Source organism: Cuculus canorus, chromosome 1, assembly GCF_017976375.1.
Source record: "Cuculus canorus isolate bCucCan1 chromosome 1, bCucCan1.pri, whole genome shotgun sequence".
Taxonomy (NCBI): domain Eukaryota; kingdom Metazoa; phylum Chordata; class Aves; order Cuculiformes; family Cuculidae; genus Cuculus; species Cuculus canorus.
The window spans coordinates 195684557-195707121 of record NC_071401.1 but is presented as its reverse complement, the minus strand read 5'-3'; the positions used below and the strand labels follow the sequence as shown (position 1 = coordinate 195707121).

Below are 22565 nucleotides of genomic sequence, written 5' to 3'. Positions count from 1 at the left end.
TTCATATCAAAGAACCACATATAAATTGTAACTTAGGTCTGCAAGACGCTTCCTGCAGCACTGAGATGTGCCCTGCAATTACAGCATAACACTAAAGATCCTAAAAGCAGATCTACAGTTTGATGTCAGATATTCATTACATCTGTGTAATATGGCACAAAAGATGAGGGAAACCCATGCTTTTGTGGAAGGACAGCTGATGACCAGGGCAGGACACTTTAAACCTCTAAAATAAAACTTGATTCCTATGTTGAAGCCATTAACTCCACCCACTGAGTAGGAACCCTGGTTTTAACCTTATCAAATGCTAACATGAAATAAGCTAGGAAATTTAGCCCATATCTGCTATTGATAGCTGTTTCATAATTTCACACTTCTGCTTGTGAGAAGCCTACAGATTTGAAGTCTGAAGTCCTGACATCTTTAATGCATTCTAGTGTTTACTTCCAAACATATTCATGGAATGCCGTTATATATCAGAATTAATTCTGCTTGAATAAAAAACTGAAACTCCTTTGGTCTTCTCTCTCTTCACTGCTCTTCCTGTAAAGCCTTTTCTATGGATTCTTCTCATTTGGTCATGGGTGATTAGAATTTTATGTAGTATAGAATAATAGAAGCGCTAGGTTAGAAAAGACCTTTGAGATCATCAAGTCCAACCATACCTATTCACTACTAAATCATATCCCTAACCACTTCATCTACCCATCTTTGAAACACCTCCAGGGAGGGTGGCTCAACCACCTCCCTGGGCAGCCTGTTCCAGGTCTTGATAAGCCTTTCAGTGAAGAAATTTTTCCTAATGTCCAATCTGAATCTCCCTGGCACAACTTCAGGCCATGCCTTCTCATCCTATCACCTGTCACTTGGGAGAAGAGACCAATACCCACCTCTCTGCAACCTGCTTTCAGATAGTTGTAGACAGTGATAAGGTTTTGCCTCAGCCTTCTTTTCTCTAGGCTAAAAAAAAAAACGATTTCCCTCAGCTGCTCCTCATAAGTCTTGTGCTTGTGCTCCAGACCCTTAACCAGCTTTGTTGCCCTTCTCTGGACATGCCTCAGGACCTCAATGTCTTTCTTGTAGTGATGAGTTCAAAAGTGAACACAGTATTTGAGGTGCAGCCTCACCAATGCCGAGTACAGAGGCAAAATCATTTCCCTGGTCCTGCTGGCCATGCTGTTTCTGATACAAGCCAGGTGGCCTTCTTGGCCACCTGGGCACACTGCTGGCTCATGTTCAGCCGCTGTCGACCAGCACCTCCAGGTCCTTCTCTGCCAGGTAGCTTTCCATCCAGTCTTCCCCAAGCCCGTAGCACAGCATGTGGTTGTGCAGGACTCTGCACTTGACCGTGTTAAACCTCATCTTGTTGGTCTCAGCCCATCCATCTGGCCTGTTCAGATCCCTTTGAAGATGCTTCCTACCCTCAAGCAGCTTGCTCCCAGCACAACAAGGACTTCTCTGTCTGCAGAATAGATTATAATTTACAAGAAAACTCTTAATCAAAATTTTAGATTATAAGAGCAAGTTAACAGGCCCTTGAATGAATTATAATTAACAAAGTGGCGACTCCAGGATTTATCACATTTACTTCCTCTCACTAAATCAAGTATTCTTTTATATGACTGGGAATATTTTCATTACACTAGCTCTAGCAACTAAATCTTGCTTTTCCCATAGGACTTGCTGCCTTCCCTCTACCTCACTTTTAATGGCAAGTCCACTTACTTTCTTTGAAGCAGTGTAGGATCTGAATCCCAAGGGACCTGAGAAATGCTTAATGTGGCATAAAAGGTCATTTCAATATAAATTGAAGGTATTCAATCCTTTTTAGGATCTCAGAATTTCAAAAGTTTCCAGGTCCCTTCTCCAAGTGCTTAAGGCCCATGACTGGGATTAGACTTTCAGAACTCAATACATAGTAGCTCAGTAAGATCAAATAAGGAGTAACATATTTGAAAACCTGCCATTCTGTACATGTGTATTTAATTCCCCAGAACAACATTTGCAGTACAAAACCCCTTTCTTAACTGGGCTCCTATCATGATCCTGTCATGTGGAGTTATTCAATGCAGCCTACTAAACTGTTTTGCCTTCTTCAAAAAACATGTTAAACATATCACAGGACAGGATTATAGGATTACTTATTGATTGATGAAGTGTACGCTTTAAATTAATGAATTAAAATCAAGGATATGATGAGAGTATGTAGTTAAGACAGTATAAAAATTCTAAACACAATACAGAAAATTAGTGGCGTAATGACAGAGATGTACTTGCTGACCTGTTGAAGGAAAAGTAAAACATCAAGGAAAAAATGTGTACATTAGCTTTTCTTATATTTCCTGTATTATCTATGTAGTTCTGATCTACCATGTGACTTAGTTTCTGCAACATCCCATTCTTCTGTAGAGCTGATCAGATATATACCATAGAACTAAAAAGTAATCATCTTCAGTTTATTTCCCGTGTTAGACTTATTTCTAAGCTGTAATCGTATAAGCACTCTGTGTCCTAGGCTTTGCCTTTGCTCTAAGTGATTAAGTAGTTTCACTTAATCGATGATAATTCACAAAACTGGTTCAGATCTGAATCATGCACAGAACAATGCTGTTCTAAGTGTATGAAAAACTGGCATAGCATGCTTCAGCAGTACTGCTATTGAATATGTATACACATAGATCAAAACCGTTTGCCTGTACTACAGTTCAGCATACTGAAATGATAGGACACTTCTCAGTGCTCTTCATTATGTGAGCACTGGGTTGTGCATTTCTCATTGCCATCAAAATGATATGGAGTATAAGGGACATGCTTAGGTCCATTGGGTTTTCATAATGGTTTTGCTACCTAACCACACACACCTAAGTCACATACAGCATCCTACTGTGAAAATGATCATTTTCCCCAACTGAACCCAATTTTTAATCAAAACCAAATTTTTTCCAGCCACATAAATAGAAGAACCCAATTTGAAAACCCTGTCCTAGAAGCAAAAAGGAAGCTACAGCAGCATAACATGCCCAACGCAGAACTTGGAACAAAGCCTATGCAGGCCCAAGGTTTCCGAGGTACAGTACCATGTCAGCTATCTTAGTTAAGATGAAAGATCCTGCTCTCCTGTTTATGCAACAATAATTTTGTCATAGACCGATTAAAACAATAGTGTTGCCAAATCTCACAATGTTATCACCTATTTCCTAGTATTTTTTCTTCCCTAAATGTCCAAGCTCCCAGAGTTGCAGGACTCATGAGCCACCTAAAATACTCTAAATATCAGAGGCACAGAAAAGGCAGAATAGTTGACCCTATTGTTTCCTGAAGACTGAGGAATAGAAAGCACAATAAAAGCCCCAAAGTAATTTTCTAAATAAAATGATAAATTCCATTTATGGGCACACATGACTCTCTTGAGCAGCCGAGGTTGGCAACACTGAAATAATTAATTGTCATTTCTCTAAATTACCATTAATTGATGTTTGGTATGTTTCTAAGCTAGCTCATCTAGCAAGCATCAATTAAGTTAAAAGCCTCAAGCACTGTGTTACAGGAGTTTACAAGAATACAGCCTCTTGGTAACATAAAAATTAATGTTCTTAAAATGAGCTGTATGAGCAGCAAACAGTATTGGTAGAGTTGAATAAACCTTCATATAAGGTTATGGCCAGAGAATGAGGCTTGTTCTCCTTTGTAACAGTAGAAAACTCCTCATCAACCTTACCTAGACCCAAATTCGCCCACCCGCGCCCCGCTCCCAAGAGGTCCCGCAGCGTGAATGACCTGTCTCAGTACCAGCGCGACCCCGTCGGGACGCGCAGGCTGCACGGTATGTCCTCCACTGCCAACCAGCCTAGTACCACCACAGCGGGCACAGCATAGTTAAGTCACAACCTTTGCACCTTCCTTCCACCCTTCCTCACCATGCAGAGCACGAGAGAGGCACGGGGAGCCCCCATCACCCACACTGCACACCAAGGCATGTGAAGTTTGCACAGCAGTTACATTTGTCACTTGTTGGATGCCAAAACCCCATGTGTTTTTGAGAGAAAAGCTCACCTAATATTTAGCACTGTCTGTTAACATATGGAATGTGAGATCCAGAGGATATTTTCCTTATTGGGGTTGGGAGGGAAGTTATGGAGAATGTATCACTTTGCAGACAAAACTGAATTTATAGATTAAGAAAGAGGTTTTAAAGTTATCTCACAGATTATATTTATTGTTGTAATTCTTTAGCTACACAATGTCCACTTCTAAATGCATCTCTAATATGAAATAACATTTAGAATTCCCCACTATAGTTGGTCTGCCACAGATAAGAAATGCATTTTAAACTTTGTGTTAATATAAGAGCTCACAAATACTTTTATCCTGGAATGCCTGCACTCTTTATTTCCTTAATTTTTGTACACTGTCACCTGATGTCAGCCAGTATTGTCATCTGCTGTCCCCACTGTGTTGTGACTAGATCAGGACTTTTGTCTTTCTTGTTTGTGTTGACTGATGTAGAAAAACCACTCTTCACCCGTGATGCATCACAGCTGAAGGGAACATTCCTCAGCACAACTCTTAAGAAAAGCAACATGGGGTTTGGATTTACCATCATTGGTGGGGATGAGCCGGATGAGTTTCTTCAGGTGAAGAGTGTAATTCCTGATGGGCCTGCAGCACAAGATGGGAAAATGGAAACAGGTAATTAAGATGGTTCCTCTGTCCTTTTATATGAGAAATAGAATGATGCATAGATTTCTTAGTCTTACTCTCTCCATGAACACACACACTTTTCAATGTCACTTTCTGTGTTAATGTCTGACCTATAAGATAAATTTCTGTGATAAAACGTACTTGTAATTTTTCTTTCTAATAACACCAAGTAGCTTATTTTTTACCATCTCACAATATTTTAATGGAGAAAAGATCTATGCGTTCCTACTTAAAAATGGAATGTGATGTTCTTTGGTATGTAGGTTGTTTACTCAAGGGGAGTCTGTGCATGGAAAGAAAGAGACAGGCAGAGACAGCACAGACTACTAAGTGCAAATTTGTTTCTCTAGAGAGGATGGTTTTGCAAAATAATGAAAGTCGAGTCTGATCCAACATCGTTCTCGTTAGAACTATCAAAACGAATTTTCAGTGTGGCATATGGACACGTAGGCATCTGTGGCCTACTAATACAGAATCTGTGAAAACTGACTAAAAAAAGAAGCTTCCTCTGAAGAGATTTAAAGCTGCTCTTAAAATCTGGACCACTACTGGAAATATTTTCGTGTCCACGGATTGATAAAGACTCTAAATCACTGTCTTAAAGGTTTGGAGGGTCACATCAGGTCTGTAGGTGGATGATACATTTTTGAAGGAAGATTAACTCAGTTTCCAAACCAGCTATCGTGTCTTGTAGGAGAAGAGAATTGGAGAATAATAGAATAATTTCAGTTGGCAGGGACCTTCAGTCACCAACCTCCTGGTCAAAGTAGGTTGGATCAGCTTGCCCAGGGTTAGATCAAATTGCTCAGGGCTTCCTCCCTGACACTTTAGAAAATTTTACAGGGCAGAGTTCCCACAGCCTCTGTGGGCTCCAGTCCCAGTGGTTAACCACTCTCACAGTGAAGATTTTTTGTTCTTTAGATCCAATCAGGTTTTCCACTGCTTGAACTGATTACCAGTAACTGTAGTCCTGAGTTACTGCAGCCCTGTCACTGTGCACTATCATTCTCCAGCAGTCCATCTTCCTCAGATACTAGTCAAGTTGCACAATTCTGCTGGGATAAGTGCATAATTTTTCCTTCTATTTTAAACCAAGACTCTACAGAAGAAATGCTAGTTTGTTATTTATGTTGTCTCTGCAGAGAACCAAGTTCACTGTGAAGATAAGAGAATTTCATAGTCTGTGACAGATCGCTATGACGACAGCAGCAGAGCAGGATCCCGTTAGTGTGTTACAGTACAGCAGGCAGAGGCACAAATAGTATAGGTGGAATAGTCCCAAGTGATTTTTCTGGGAATTTTCTTCCATTCTTCTTTTGTTGCAGCAAAGGGATTATATGGGCTATCATAGAATCATAGAATGGTTTGGGTTGGGACGGATCTTAAAGATCATCTCTTTCTAATCCCCCTGCCGTGAGAAGGGACACCTCCCACTAGACCAAGCTGCTCAAAGCCCCGTCCAACCTGCTCTTGAACACTTATAGGGAGGGGGCATCCACAACTTCCCTGGGCAACCTGTTACAGTGCTTCACCACCCTCATCATCAAGAATTTCTTCCTAATGTCTGATACAAATCTTCCCCTCTCCAATTTAAAGCCATTCTCCCTAGTCCTGTCACAACACACATTTGTAAAATGCCCCCCCTCAACTTTCTTATAGACCTCCTTTAGGTACTGGGAGGCTGCTATAAGGTCTTCCAACAGCCTTCCCTTCCCTTCCCTTCCCACCCAGGTGTAGGACCTTGCACTTGGCCTTGTTGGACTTCATGAGGTTCTCACAGGCCCGCTTCTCCAGCTTGTCCAAGTCCTTCTTGACAACATCCCCTCCTTCTGATGTGACAGCTGCACTGCTTAGCTTGGTGTCGTCTGTAGACTCCCTCAGGTGCACTCGATCTCACTCTGTATCTCATCAATGAAAATATTAAACAGGACTGGTCTCAATACAGATCCCTGAGGGAAACAACTTGTCACAGATTTCCATCTGGACATCGAGACATTACTCTCTGAAGGCAACCATCCAACCAATTCCTTGTGCACCAGTCTACCCATCAAATCCATATCTCTTCAATTTAGAGAGAAGGGTGTTGTGGGGGACCATAACAAAGGCTTTACAAAGTCCAGATAGATTACATCCGTTGCTTTTCCCGTGTCCACTGCTGTGGTTATCTCATGATAGAAAGCCACTAGGTTGGCCAGACAGGACTTGTCCCTGGTGAAGCCATGCTGGCTTCCTCTAATCACCTCCCTGTCCTTCATGTGCTTTAGCGTAGCTTTTAGGAGGATCTGTTCCATGATCTTTCCAGGCACAGAGGTGAGGCTGACAGGTTGGTAGTGCCCAGGGTCATCCTTTCTGCCCTTTTTAAAAATAAGCACATCACCCTTCTTCCAGTCCCCAGGGACTTCTCCCAACTGCCATGTCTTTTTGAATATCATGGAGAATATCCTGGCAGCCACGTCAGCCAGTTTGCTCAGGAGTGTGAGATGCATCTCGTCAGGTCCCATAGACTTACTTATGTTCAGGTTCCTCAGGTAGTCACGAACCTGATCCTCTCCTACAATGGGAGAGGCTTTACCCTCCTTGTCCCCATCCTGTTGTCCATTGACCCAGGAGGGGTGAGTAGAGTGGCTGCCATTGAAGAGTAAGGCAAAAACGGTTGTTGCGTACCTCAGCCTTCTCCTCGTCTGTTGATAAGAGATCACCATTATTCTTCATTGTGGGGATACACTTTCTTTAACCTTCCTTTTCTGGCTGACATAGCTGCAGAAGCCCTTCCGGAAGTCTAGTTTATTCTGTAGAACTCTCCTGGACTTTGTAACTAAGAAGGGTGGGAGTTGTGTAAAGCACTATTTTTTAAAAAGTGTAATTTGCCTCAAGTCTTATATTACAGCCAGCATGATGTTCTGATGCCAAATAGATAAACAGATATTTTTTATAAAGAATTAAAATGTAAGAAAGATGTTGAATATCGATTGTTGGCATTAGTTTTATTAAAAAAATTGTCTAACAGCTTTTTAATTCTCAGTTCCTGTTGCCATTTTAACTTAATGCAATCTGGTTCCTAAAGTCAATATAAAACTAACTGATTAAGTGAACAAAGGATACAACAGACTTCCTGAAGCTCAAGAGAATTTGGTAACATGGCCTTAAATTTTTTTATAGTATTTTCATATTACCTAATACACTGCATGAGAGATTTTTGGGCTTTGTCATAGTTTAGCATTCTCAGATGCTAAATGCTGAATGATAATTACCTGCCTATCAATCAGCACTGAATGATAGTTACCTGCCTATCAATCTGAAGTGTGAGCTGGTTAGTGGTTAAATTGTTCATATGGAATTCTTTTCTCTGGAAAAGCGAGTAGCCTTGCAACTTACCTGAATTTTGATGTTGAAATTTCATATGGTTATCATGATACTATTGATGGTGATTATTGTAGTCCTGGATTGTGATGAGAATACATGGGAAAAAAAATGTTCTTTAAAATGCATAGAAATAACATTGAATTTTTTGAGGTCATTAATTCAACTATATTAAGAATGCAAGACAGAAATGTACAGTCAAATATATAATCATCCATAATTATGTGAGCCCAATATGTACAAAATTACATCTCAGAATCAATTCTGGCCTCAAATGTCTTTATTTTTGAGGAAAGTGACAGAGTTCTGATTTAAAGTAATTAGAGAATCTCAGGCTAGATTGTGGTGTCTAATGTGGCTTCTATGAATATTTGAAGTGATTTATAAATATGATAATGGTAAACTGAAGAAAGATATTTAAGGTCAGAATATTTATAAAAGCACAGTTCAGCAAAGTGCTTGTATTTCCTGATCCAATTCTTTTCCCACTTACTGATGTAAGATTTCTCTCCCTATTCAGCCATTTACAATCTAATCAACTGGAGATATGAAAGCCTCCCAGATTCCATCAATAGAATTTTATTCATAAAGCTGTTAAAATTTTACAGTTTCAAACTGTTTGAAATTACATATGTACATTCTGTTTGATAGTTAAGGCATCACTGAATACGAATACAACTTCGAAAACCAATTTTATTTATTCTTTTGACATGAACTTTGTGTTGTTGTGCAATTTATGTGCACTCTAGCTATGATCACAGTCACAGGGGCCTTGATGAATGAAGAAAAGAAAAGAAAAGAAAAGTATTGTGTCAGTAGTGCGTCAAAGCAGAAAGCTTAAGGACAGTCTGTGAAGCAATCTAGGTGTAAGGAAGAACCACAGATGCTGATGCTCCCAGCCCTAGTACAACTCTGGAGCCTTTCCCTTGCAAGGGTGGTACATTGTTTTTGACAAATAATAAACAAAATCCTAGTGATTTAGGCCAGCATCAGTTGGGGGGGGGGGCGAGGAGAGGAAAAGGCACCATTTCCTTCATCTTACCTGATCTTGGCCATGGGCTGAAAGCACCAAAGCTCTACTTTATCTTAATTGTTAAAGAAACAAGCTCATAGAAAACCTCATATTGTACCTTTAGTTTATTTATCCAATCAAAATCTAATTTAGAGGTCAGATATAAATGCTATCTAAGAGAAAAGTGAATCTATGTTATTGTCACACTTTTAACACAATCACAACACAGTGGTTTCACCTGCAGGTTTCAAAATGAAACAATTTTGGATTTCATCCCTTGGAACATGGAAGCAGCTGCCTGACAGTGACTTGGCATTGCTGTGATTCTATGAAACAATTAAAACAGTGAGGCTAACCGAGCACACTGAGATGGAACAAGAGATATCTGAGGTCCTGGTGATTTAACATCACTACTCAGAGCCCAGTGCTGGTCACTAATAGGTAACTATAACTATCCCAGTCCCACAACAAACCTCTCAAGCAGATTCAGGGGAACTACATCTCAGTGGATGAGTCAAAACCAGCCAAAATTACATTCCTGATCCCATTTGCCAGATGTTTCTGAATTCCTATGGGTTATTATGCCCTCATGTAAATGTAGCGTCTGTGAGCTAATGACTGTTAATAACACTGCAAGTGCCTTTCTAGGACATGTTTTTGCAGTTGGAGCTCAATCAAGCTGCTGGATCTGAACGTTATACTCCACATCATCTCTGTCTACCTCAAGACAGCCTAGGAACCGATACCACATTCTTTCCCGAGAGGTTAGATTGCTGTGTCTTGTCTGAAGACTCATGTTGCAGATAGAAGTGTCTACATTTAAGTGGCCCCTCTATCCTATTAAAATGCTGAGTGAACGTCACTGGTAAAAGACTGCGTCTACATGAGAAGATTTTAATACAGTGAATGATTTTGAATGACTGCTGTTCTAAGGCAAACAAAGATTTAGGCCTGCGGCTCAGTCAGATAAAAGCTCAAGCTGCAAAGGCAAAAACTTTCCTGCAATTCTCAAGGTTATTCAATGGACTAGATAAACTGAAACACTTCCACATAATCAAGCTCGGGAAAGATTCTCACTCTGTGCATTTCAGCAAGTTCCAGTTCCTTTGGTGAAAATTTCCAGGAACCGGCTGAAAGAAATGCTGTTTGAGTGATTAACTGAGTCTGTTTATGACCCTTCTGATTAATGATAGCTATGGTCATTGCAGGTTGAACTTTTCAGAATCATATATACATCTGTGATGCATTGTCATAGTTCAACAGTGTGCATCAAGAAATGGGAAACATGTTCTTTTACTTCATCAGCCAAGCATTCACTTCACTAGTTCCAAGATAACAAATCATCTGTAAGCAATACAGATTTGGGCTTTGTTTAGATGCTGTTCTCTCAGGAATGGTAGCTTCACTATATTAATGTGTTCTAGAAATGAAAATTCATAAATGTAAGATAAGGTTCAGCTAACAGAGATAGATGTCTATAAGAGAGATGTATACACCTACCATATGAATAGACATCTGCCACTTCTAGATGAATGTTAGAATGAAGCCTAGACACTAGAGATCAGTCCCACATTTACCATTCAGAATTTCTACTGCACATGAGAGATCTCAAAAAAGAATGAGCCAGGTGTTAGAAATACTGGAAAGAGTGACATGTGGCCTTGCTGCTATCCATGGGCCTCTGGTCAAAACATGTAACAATCCTGTATACATGATAAATTATTCAAGCTGAAGTTACTCTAAATGTAAGCAAATTGGAGAGACTGCACACATGTTGGTCTACAAAGTCATAAATGTTATTATTCTCTTGAATAAGGACAAAATTAAAGCCATTATCAGATGACTGGCCCTACAATGTCACTAAGCTTAGGAAATAATTATCTATTCATCATTCATGTATATTTTTGCACTGCAAGGCTAATATCTCACAAACTCTGTAAAAAGCAGAGTACTCCAGACAGAAGGATTTGAGGACGTCTGCAAAAGGATGCATTTTTACAACTCCAAACAGATCCTTAGTTCACTTCCCTTTTTGTCCATTGTCAGTTCATATGAACAAATCATTTATCTCGCCTAATGTTAAACCAGATGAGCTGCAAGCTATCCAGTTTCAGCAACACCAGAAAAGGTGAACTGCGTAGGCATAAGGAGTGCCTTCAATCCAAAGAAGCAAATTTGTTAAAACTTTTTTTTTTTTAATATGAATACTGTCACAATATCACTGCTGAATTCAGTGTATTATGACCACACACTACTGTATCTATCTTCTTTTTCAGACAGCTCAAGGCTCTCTCACATGCCATCAGTCAAGATTCATCTGACAAAATAATCGCTTTCACAGTATTCCCACTTCATGGTAGCTGACTGTTTACCACGGCTGTCATCTCAAGAAGTTAAGTGGCCAGGAGCTCAGTAAGGAACTGGTCACACACACATGTAGGACTTCATTTCCATAATTCTAGAAGCTGGCTGAAATTCAATTAGCTAGTGCATACCCTGCTAGCTCACAGCTGAGACGAGTAGGCATCTAGGGGCTGCACAAAGCTTTTTTTTTTCATTTGTGCAATACACAACATTCCAATTCAATCCACTTTATATTTCTCACCATAAAAGTTTACGTCTCATGTAACTTCATGAGATTCAACAAGGCCAAGTGCATGGTCTTACACCTGGGTCAGGGCAATCCTTGATTTCAATACACGGTGAGGGGTGGTATGATTGAGAGCTGCCCTGCAGAGAAGGACTTGGGAGTGCTGGTCGATGAGAATCTTGACATGAGCCGGCAATGTGCACTTACAGCCCCGAAGGCCAACCGTATCCTGGACCACATCAAAAGATGCGTGGCCAGCAGGTCGAGGGAGGTGATTCTGCCCTCTATTCCTCTCTTGTGAGACCTCATCTGGAGTATTATGTCCAGTTCTGGAACTGTCAACATAAGAAGGATATGGAACTGTTGGAACAGGTCTAGAGGAGGCTACAAAGATGATCAGAGGGCTGGAGCACCTCCCACACAAGGACAGGCTGAGCGAGTTGGGCTTGTTCAGCCTGGAGAAGAGAAGGCTCCAAGGAGATCTTATAGCAACCTTCCAGTACCTGAAGGGGGTCTGCAAGAAATCTGGAGAGGAACCGTTTACGAAGGCTTGTAGTGATAGGACATGGGACAATGGGTATAAACTAGAGAGGGGCAGATTTAGACTAGACATAAGGAAGAATTTCTTTACAATGAGCAGTGAGGCACTGGCGCAGGTTGCCCAGGGAAGTTGTGGATGCCCCTTTCCTGGAGGTGTTCAAGACCAGTTTGGATGGGGCTTCGGGCAGCCTGATGTTGTGGGAGGTGTCCCTGCCCATGGCAGGGGGGTTGGAACTAGATGATCTTTAAGGTCCCTTCCAACCTAAAACATTATATGATTCTATGAATGCCAAAACTGTCCAAAATTTGTCTCAGGAAAATTAACTCTGGCTTTTGAGAATCTTCCCTAGATAGTTTTAAGTAGCGTTGCTAGTTTCACAGTTTTGTCCTGAGTCCTAATGTAAGCAGAGTTCTTTAAAGTGCAACTTTTTGGGTTTTTTTTAGAAAAGGTGCATAAATGTGAATCTCAGCTTAAAGTTTACAAGATAAAAGTTTCTAGCCCTTAGTTGCAAGGAAACCCTGAAGTATGACCACATTATACTTAAGAGGCTTCAAACAGAAAGCAAAGAAAAAAATATTTATCGTTTATTTGTTGTTATGTGTTGAGACTGTCCCTTTAGCTGAGGAAAGGGATATGACTTGTGGTTTTGAATGCTTAATGGTGACAGTAAAAATAGTACTTGCATTTTAGGAATATTAAGAGCAATTAAGAACTTGGTAGCAGAAACATATTACTCGTTTTCAATCTCTCCCTTCTTTCCTATTTTGAAGTAGGTAAATCATTGAATTCTGTATATAAACAGATAAACCAGAAGGTAGCCCTTAAGCTGCTGGAAATTTTTAGTACTTGTACTATTTTTTCTAATATTATTTTTCCATTATAATTTCTGGGGGGGGTTATTACTTTCATATAAAACAAACTTGATTCAGTGGCCACAGTGATATCTGTAAATTGCTTTTACATTAATCAAAGACCTAGGAAAAGTGTCCATTTCTTTCAAAAATTATTGAATTCTGCCCTTCATTTAGTGTTTTCTTCGTATTTTTATTCCTTTGGTACTCACTAAGTTGTTAGGTACTCATTAAATGATAACCAGGTCAGAGATGAGCCTAGATAATAAAATTTGTATCCATATTTAGTATACCACACACTGTTACTGTCTATATCTTTGTGTGCATTTTGTCAGATTTCTTTGGTTGGCTGATGTGATATTCAATAGCCTTGTGTTCCTACCAAGGTACAGAAAATCCATATGTTACTATCTGTTCTGCCTGATAAGGTGTTTCAGCTTGAGTCCACGTTGCCTATCTATCAAGCTATTGAGCATTCATTAAGCACTGCATACAAATCTTTCCTATTAAAGGCATCCCACTTTGCATAAATAGTCCTCGAGAAGAAAGCTATTGATTCTTTTTAGCCTTGTCATTGGGCTATTCTCTTGAAGTCTTCGATTAAAATTTTTTATACAAACTGGAAGAGCAATAAACACAAAGCATCTAACTTGAATTTCAAAACACTTCTGAAATTCTGTTAAGTCAGAGGAATAATTACAAAAAAAGTTCTTAGGAATGTCTTGGCTTCATCTCACACACTGTCTTTATTCATGGGATGATTCTGTTTCTTCATTACTAGTACTAACGGTACTTCGTGGTCTCTGACTACATATTTTGGTTTTCAGCCCTGAAGTCTGCCATTATTTAAACATTTTGGGAATCTTCTTTCTCAAGCTTTAGGCTCAGTACCTCAATTCGAGGTGGTTCAGAGCATCATATTTAAGAACATAGCTCTCCAAGTATGGTGTCAATAGGGAGGAAAAGGTTGCTTCCAGCACAGAACTGAGTTTACTAATATTTGGGTTTCAATTCAGTTGCATAAACATAGGTCTCTGGTGCAATGAAAAGTGCCAGAGATCCCATCTAGCCTTCTCCTGGCTTTCCAGGCAGCAGTCTCTTTTAAGTACTGTGTCATACCTGCAAGTCCCATATGAATATTTCACATTCCTCCTTCAGTGCCTTAAGAGGAGTGTGTTAATAGTTTTTCCTTATCATTTACTACAGCAAGCAGTGATTGATCCATTACTGTACTAGTAAGCCTTTTTCTGACAATTTTAAGGATATTTGTTTCCCCTAGCCTAATTCAAAGCTCACACTTGTGGTTTTATGAACACTTAAAAGAAACAGCAAAACACCTTTTGAACTGAATAAGCTTAATAACAACATTATAAGAAATCTTATAGTTGAGTTCAGCCATATACTGGTGATTATATACTCATTTTCATCTTTGGCATTTATAATATTTTGGTTCACATATTTTTGATACTCATAAAATATATACCAAAGTTAAGATTGAATAAGATATGTAGCTAGTTTTCTTTTCTATGGTGACTGTTCTTCAAAAGACTCATTTTTTTTAAAGTCCAGATAAGGCACAGAAATGCAGCTGGAATCTAAAAAGAACAGCGATCTTTCATTTTGCTTTGATGAGATCCATATTTATACACAAGAGACAGCTCATAGTATGCACAGCTTATGACACTCGTTTCATTTTGAAAGAAATTCATATTTGTTGACACTATCTGTGTATATCAGTCCTAAGAATGATAATATCTGCTTGTTACTTGAAAGAGACATGGACATGAAAATAGGTGAAGTTCTGGGTTATGTAAGTGTGCTGAGTAGTGTTCTACAGGAGAGAATACATATATAAGATCTGCTTATATATGGCAAATTCGTACTAATGATTAATCCATTAGAGGAATTCTTCCAGCACTGACCATATTAGGCAGTGCAAGCAGGGAGAGGTGACCTGGGAAGAGTATAGGGTTGCTGCCCAGTTATGTCAATGCTGATTGATGAGAAGATCAACACGAGCCATAAATGCACGCTCGCAGCCCTGAAGGCCAACCGCATTCTGGGCTGCATCAGAAGAAGCGTGGCCAGCAGGTCGAGGGAAGTGATTCTGCCCCTCTACTCCATTCTTGTGAGACCTCATCTGGAGTATTGTGTCCAGTTCTGGAACTGTTAACATAAGAAGGATATGGAACTGTTGGAACCTGTCCAGAGGATGCCACAAAGATAATCAGAGGGCTGGAGTCCCTCTGCTATGAGGGCAGACTGAGAGAGCTGTGGCTGTTCAGCCTGGAGAAGACAAGAGAAGGCTGTGGGGACACTTTGCAGCACCCTTCCAGTACCTGACGGGGGCCTACAAGAAAGGTAGGCAGGGACATTTTACAAGTGTGTGTAGTGACAGGATGAGGGGCCATAGCTTTAAATTGGAGAGGTGAAGATTTAGGTTGGACTTCAGGAAGAAATTCTTGACAATGAGGGTGGTGAAGCACTGTAACAGTTGCCCAGGGTAGTTGTGGATGCCTCCTCCCTAGAAGTGTTCAAGAGCAGGTTGGACGGGGCTTTGAGCAGCCTGGTCTAGTGAGAGGTGTCCCTGCCCATTGGTAGGGGGATTGGAACTGGATGATCTTCAAGGTCCCTTCCAACCCAAACCGTTCTATGATTCTATGATTCTATCCTCTGGTAACAGGAACAACCCCGTCTCTATGGGCAAACAGAACACAAACCACATATGCAAGATGTACACACTGTTTAACCTAAGCCACCAGTCTCACTGTCTGTATCAAGAATAAATGGAGATCTTCTGCTATAAAGTGCCATATCTTTAGCAAAGGATGAGAACATGCAGAAATCAATAAACATGTTAAAGTAACATATAAAAGAGTAAAGGTAAAAAAGCAGAGAGAATATATGGAACATGAATTATTCAAATATGCGCAGACTTACCTCCCTGTTAATTCAAGATCTGACTCCATGGAAAACATGGCCACAAAGGCCAAAAGCAGGACAACTATGTTATGCATATTGCAGTACACAAAATACAAAGGGCAGAAGAAATGTTAAATTATTTTTTTCTGTCTGTTATCACATACTAAGATACTTTTATCCCATTTTACACTTCATACTGTCATGCATCAAACCTGTGTGTATAACAAGTCACAAAAGCCTATAAATTCATTCTTAGAACTGAACTCCATCATACAAAACCTACAGATTCTGCTATTAGGATATTTAACATAGGCCAGGAGATGATAAAGATGTCATAATTCTTACATTTATTATGACAATTTTTATAAGTTTTGCAAGTTGCCAGTTGAGTAAGCAATGTGCAATGAACTCAGAGCCTGCCAAAAATGCTGCAGTTGCAGAAATAACTTTTCTCCTATCAAATATAATTAACATCTGTCTTGCATGATTTGGCTATTTGTATGAACAGACAAAAATATACATAGAAAATAATAGTCATCATCTCCTCATGTACCATTTCATTCCATAAATACTGATGTCTTATTGCTTAACAAGAAGAATGATCTGGGAGGGGGAAAAGAGCTTCTTTCTGTATAAAGAGATGACAGGGAAAGTGAGAACTTCATACTGCTTTAACAAAATTAATAATCTAGAACTGTACTTTTTAATATCAGCCATACCACCTTCATTTTTCTTTTAATTTTGTTGTTTTGGCACATCGGGTTTTATTATACTGTTCAATTATCAAACCAAAAAGTAAATATTTAGCTGAGTTTCATTTTTTTAATTTTTTTTTTAAAATGAAGTAGATTAAGAATGCATAATCACCTCTCTGCCTCCACATTTGTGCAACAAAATTCAATCTCCATCTATATTAAAATCTGAGAATTCAGAAATTCAGATTTTAATTTAGAATCATAGAATAGTTTGTGTTGGAAGGGACCTTAAAGAACATCTAGTTCCAACCCACATGTGATGGGTGGGGACACCTCCCAGTAGATCAGGCTGCCTAAACCCTCATCCAACCTGGCCTTGAACGCCTCCAGGGATGGGGCAGCCACAACTTCCCTGGGTAACCTGTGCCAGTGTCTCATCACTCTTATAGTGAAGAAATTCTTCCTTATGTCTAGTCTAAATCTGCCCAGTTTAAAGCCATTCCCCCTCATCCTATCGCTACAGGCCTTTGTGAACAGTCCCTCTTCAGCTTTCTTGTAGCCCCTTCAGGTACTGGAAGGTCACTATAAGATCTCCTTGGTGCCTTCTCCAGGCTGAAGAACCCCAATTCGCTCAGCCTGTCCTCGTATGGGAGGTCCTCCAGCCTTTAACTGTTCTTTAAGCACAAATTTTAAAGGTCAAATTTAAAGCAAATTATAAACCCTGTGAACATTTAAGAAACAATTAAGCAATTGCTTTTAAGATACAATTTCTGCTATACATATAGAATGGGATTTATCATCTTTTTTGACAGCAAATATTTCACTTGACAAATTGGTTAACATGTCTATACCTGAATTTCCCTATCCAGAAAGAGAAATAGCTCTTTTAGAACTTTTAAAAGTAATTATTGCAGTTAGCAACTCTCATCATAGCTACCACAAATGTTACTGAAATGAAGACTAATGGAGTTCAGCTTCAGATATTTGGGCTGACTCCTGCATATGTCCAATTCTGCAATGTATGTTAAAACAGAAGTCTTAATCAAATGAGATCAAGTCTTTGTCAGTGTTCTGAGTTTCTTTTTTAATTCATGGTATAAAGTAAACCCATCCAGAGTTGCATTAGAGAAGATGAAACATTTCCAGGCATATAAATCATATTCCAGGAGCTTTGTGGACCTTTGACTAATGGGGGTTAGAGAGACATTTCAGGCAATCTGGTTCTGAGCTCATTTCTAAAGCATCTTTCACTGTCTGTTGCTGGAATCAGGATATTAGCATGGGTTCACCTCTTGCCTGACCCTGTTTAGCTGTTCACATAGCCTTTGTAAGAAAAGCAAAGTTTATTCCAGCACTTATGCAACTGCCTCTTTGTAATTGATGATTCTGACATTTTAAAAAATGGTTTGTTTCTTTAAAAAGCTCTAATGAGAATTTCTCAATGACATAAGGAGCAAGTGAAAAGCCCCTGGAAAATTTTATCCAGCCGTTGCTCTCTCCACCCCATAAAAGTCTTCTGTCCTCCAGCAGTCACATAAGTGTGATATTTATTTTGAGTCGGTGAAATAAGGTGGAGGGTCAGTGGTGTCAACGTGCAATACTGCTACTAACTGCCCTAGGAAGGGAAGTGGTGCCATGAGAGCAGAGCCAAATTCCCCTAAATGCCGCTCCTCCATCATGCCTGGGTACATGAGGATGCAGGGACTATGTGCAGGAGCTAGATGAATTCTTGGCAACTAGAGCTCAGGAGTTTTTCGGGCTCCCAGCTATCAGTCTCAGGGGGAGAAGACGGTCTCTAGAGTCTAGGTGCAACAATGGAAGAAAACGGACTGTATTAGGATTTGCTAGAGCCGATGATGTGACAATTTTTCTTCTGCATGGAGGCAGGGAGAAAAAGAGAGTAATTTTATGCTCTGAGATGGCTGGAGAGTGGGTGTTTATGTGTGTGTGTGTGTATGTGTGTATGTGTAGAAGGAGGCAGGAGAGGGGAGGGCAAGGTACCAAAGAAAAGAGGAGCTCTGCAAGAAAGGTCTGAGAGAATGATGTGAGTATAGATTTCTTTAAACACTGGCACTTTCACTCTTTTTTGATATATTGCTTTCTTCTTCAGCTCCTAATGAAAGTAAATTAAAATATTTTCCACATTTATGAGTTAACAGTTTTTATATAATTTTATAAGATTGTGTTATTTTAAGGGAGGTTTTGTTCTAACATAGATAAGGGAAGTTAAATATACTATCATTTTACCACTGTTGTTTTCCAGACAGGTTAGAATGGCAGCATCATTACTCAGAGTTCAAAAAAAACGTTCTCTTCTCCCATTACATTGTTTTCAGCAATCTGTTTCGTGTGTCTTATTCCAATTATTTTCTGTATATCAGACAGAGTATATTTTTTAGGCCAAACTTGATTGCATCAAAAGGAAATGCAGTTGACTATTATATAAGATATTCAAGTGTTTCTAGTGCAGTTCCTGCTTATTTAAAAAAATAGTTCTGAATTGTTCTAGAAAATAGGGAACTGGACTTGAACAGCCCTTCATGTCAAAAATGCTATACCATCCAATGTACCAAGCTGATAGTTTTTTATTTTAAAGTGTACAGTGTTGTAAATACTATCTTTCAATACTCTGTTCAGTTCTGAATGCCGAATTGTAATATTTTAAACATATCATTTGCAACAAGAATAATGAATTCTGCTTTGCTAGAGAATAATATATGTCATTTCAAGTCAACTAGAGGTAACATTTTTTCCAAAAAACGTTGGCAAATACTTTTTTTTTCAAGTCCAGACTGAAAATAATATCAGCTTAAGAAAATTCAGTGAAGAAAGAAAACCATAATGTTTCTGATGTTTAGAGGGTTTTTTTAATTTAACTATTCCAGCAACATTGCCACAAACTGGCAATTTCTTTTAGTTAACTCCAACCCATTAAAAATTCTCAGAAAACGCATAGTTCTATGCATAATCTCTTTTTTCAAGCTATGTCTTAGCTTTCTGTTTACCAAAACTCCTAATGATAAGAAATTTCTTAAAGCCACTACGAGTGGATGTAATATCTATAAGATGTAATGCAGGTATTGGATGTATCTAAAAGTGTTAAATAGTAATATAGAACTGGTTATAATATTAATAGCAAAAATTGAATATGTAAGATGAAGTGCTTTTATGTGTATGTCTGTGGGTAGGTGCACTGAAGTTGTATCTCTGTGTAAAATATAATACACGTGTGTACATATATATTTATATATATAATGGAAACATAAAATTCAGTCTATTTTAGAAAAAAATGCAGCTGTTTATAGAAACTGGGGGAGGCAGATGAACTATAATATTATTTCATCATATCAAATATTCTTACAGATACATCCCTGGGCAGCTCCATGCCATGGAGCGGTCACTTTTACAGTGGTCAGCTTTGTCCAAGGAATATAGATTTTGACTTTCCCATGTAGAAGTACATCCACATGTAGATACTGCCTGATTTTGCATTTGATGTATATTACAATAAGGAACTGGTTTTCTTTCACTATGAATTCTGTGTGATCCTTTATCATGAGGTTGTCAGAAGAAGCCAAGCTCTCCCTGATTTGAGTATCTACCAGTTAAGTAGTGGCACTGGCCACAGAAATCAACATCAAGCCTTTCTCTCTTTCTTTATGTCTCACACACATAACTATAATGCAGCTGAGAGGATGAGCCAGACCAATTGCGGGATAAAGAAAGGACTTGAATGAAGACGCTAAAGCAAAGGATAAAATATAAGGTGTTATCTCAATAAAGACTGCATTGAAATCTGTTTGTATGGTGCAAACACATCAAATGCATGTGGTTAACCTTAGATCTATCATTTTCCAGATTTGAAAGTTTTCTTTTTGGGTGTGTAATAGATAACATAAAGGAGACTTGAAATAATCCATCTCTGAGTAAAGACTAGAAGCAGAAAGTCAGTGTGTTGAGTCAATGCCTGATAGGTTGTGTGTGAAAGTAGCCCTATTCTCTTGATGATAATCAGAGTGGTGCATAATACCATCTGCTTCAACTGACTTCCACAAGAATTTTTCTCCTTCTTACAGTGGCAAGAAGTTCTTCTCCTAAATCTTAGACATGACATGGGCTGCCTTGACTTTTTTGTCACCTCTGTTTTTCTCTTGAAATTGCAGATTTTAAGGACAAGCTGTCCTTCAGAGCAATTTAAATTTCTCATGCAGCGTAGCCTTACTATTATATTGCCATCAGTGATGGAATTAGATGTTCTTTACTTCTTTATTTTTCTGGAAATCATGTTAAGCTTTTGTAATTTTTATTCCTTTTTCTTTCACCTGTTTACATTTCAGTCAATTGGATGTAACAGTATTAATTTGCCATTAGATGAAGGCATACCTCCTATTTTTGTGTCTAAATTAGGCAGCATGCCTGTTTTTCAATTTGGGAGGGTGAGGGATTTGAGGAAATTGCAGCACATTAACTGTTCGTGTGACTAATTTCTCTTTTAATGGCAATAGCTTTTAATCTCTCTCACGTCTTATTGGTATCTGAGCACATCTGGGTCTTACTCAGGTATTCAAAATCTTTGTTATGCCTCAAGAGCATTCTTCCTAAGTGGATTTTATTTGTGCAAGTGAAAAAGAAGAATATATTGTCAGTTATGTTAAGTAGTCTTGCTTTTGCACGTTGCCTTTAATGACACGAAAATAATCATACATACTTGTTCTACTTCATTTCATAGTTGGGGGAAGAGGGAGAATCCTTCAGTAGAAGAAATTTAGAGAGTGGGTAAGAATCAGGTGGGAGAAGTATTTCATTGGAATCCAAAGCAGAGCATGACCAGACTCCAGCAGAGGGGAAATACATATGTTATGTGCAAACAGCTCTTCCCTGTGTGCAGAAGACCCCCAATGAGACCTAAGCCTCATCTTTGACATTACTCTTTCAAATGATGGCATCATTTTTTGAATGCTAGGGCACTGTCATTGATAGGTTTGGGGAACATGCTCTTTGTAAGGTTATCTACTGACTGTGCAAGTACAGAAATGACTTTCAACTTCTTTGACCAGGATATGGGACAGCAGCCACCAATGTCAGAGGGATTTATCCTACACTTTCTCCACATCATAATGCTTTTTCCTCCGTTGCTGCCAGTATTTGCTTGTTTTCTTTATTTCTATGTCACTTAAGTGACATTATCTGTTCCACTATTCCTAGTTCTCTTACGCTAGGTTGTCTTCAAACGATCTCTTGGGCTGTGGAGCTCTTTATGATAGCAACAGCCTAAAGCTGGACATAGAGGCAGATGTCCACCTCTGACAGAGAAAAGGCTGTTCTGTCCTTTCAAGCCCAAGTGAACACAGCTGGATGAAAATGTGCAACCTGTGGTTATCAGCAACAATGCACCAGAGAGACCTCTATGTTTACTGTTATATAAATTCAGGATTACCTCAGAATTGAAACCACACTCTCCAGTTTTCACTAGATGGACCACTGATTCTCCTTCTAAATCACTACTCTTTTTAAAGCTAGTTGAAGCTATAGGAAGAGGCATGAAAATGCTCATACTTCTGTTTTTGAAAAGTACCTTTTAGATGAGCTCTACCATGAGTACTTTATGGAATTTAGCATTTAATATTCAGAACATTGCAGTATATCCTGGAGTTCAGTGAAGTCTGAGAAAGAAAATTAATATGGTCACTGTATAAACCAAGGTTAATGCCCTCTCTTTTCATTGTCTTTATTATGTAACAGCATATAAGCGCATTTCACATTAGTTTTCCCTAGCATATGAAATGATTCATGGAAGTAGTGTTAGTAATTGTACTGTAGAGACATTAGCAGCATAGTATAAGACTTCTTCATGCCATAAACCTCCTTCTCTGTCCCTGGTTAATCAAAATAC

General features: G+C 39.0%; 1 protein-coding gene across 18 annotated transcripts in view; it reads left to right on the top strand.

Moving 5' to 3' along the window:
• MAGI2 (membrane associated guanylate kinase, WW and PDZ domain containing 2) overlaps window positions 1-22565 on the top strand; it is a 735321-nt gene that overhangs the window by 575773 nt on the left and 136983 nt on the right. For 14 of the 18 annotated variants that reach the window (XM_054064155.1, XM_054064076.1, XM_054064091.1 and 11 more), the window contains 3 exons: window positions 2947-3068; window positions 3695-3823; window positions 4507-4689. In XM_054064155.1, the coding sequence (XP_053920130.1) occupies window positions 2947-3068; window positions 3695-3823; window positions 4507-4689 (434 nt within the window). The remainder of the gene's footprint in view (window positions 1-2946; window positions 3069-3694; window positions 3824-4506; window positions 4690-22565) is intronic. The other 4 variants (XM_054064111.1, XM_054064119.1, XM_054064199.1 and 1 more) reach the window with 2 other exon arrangements.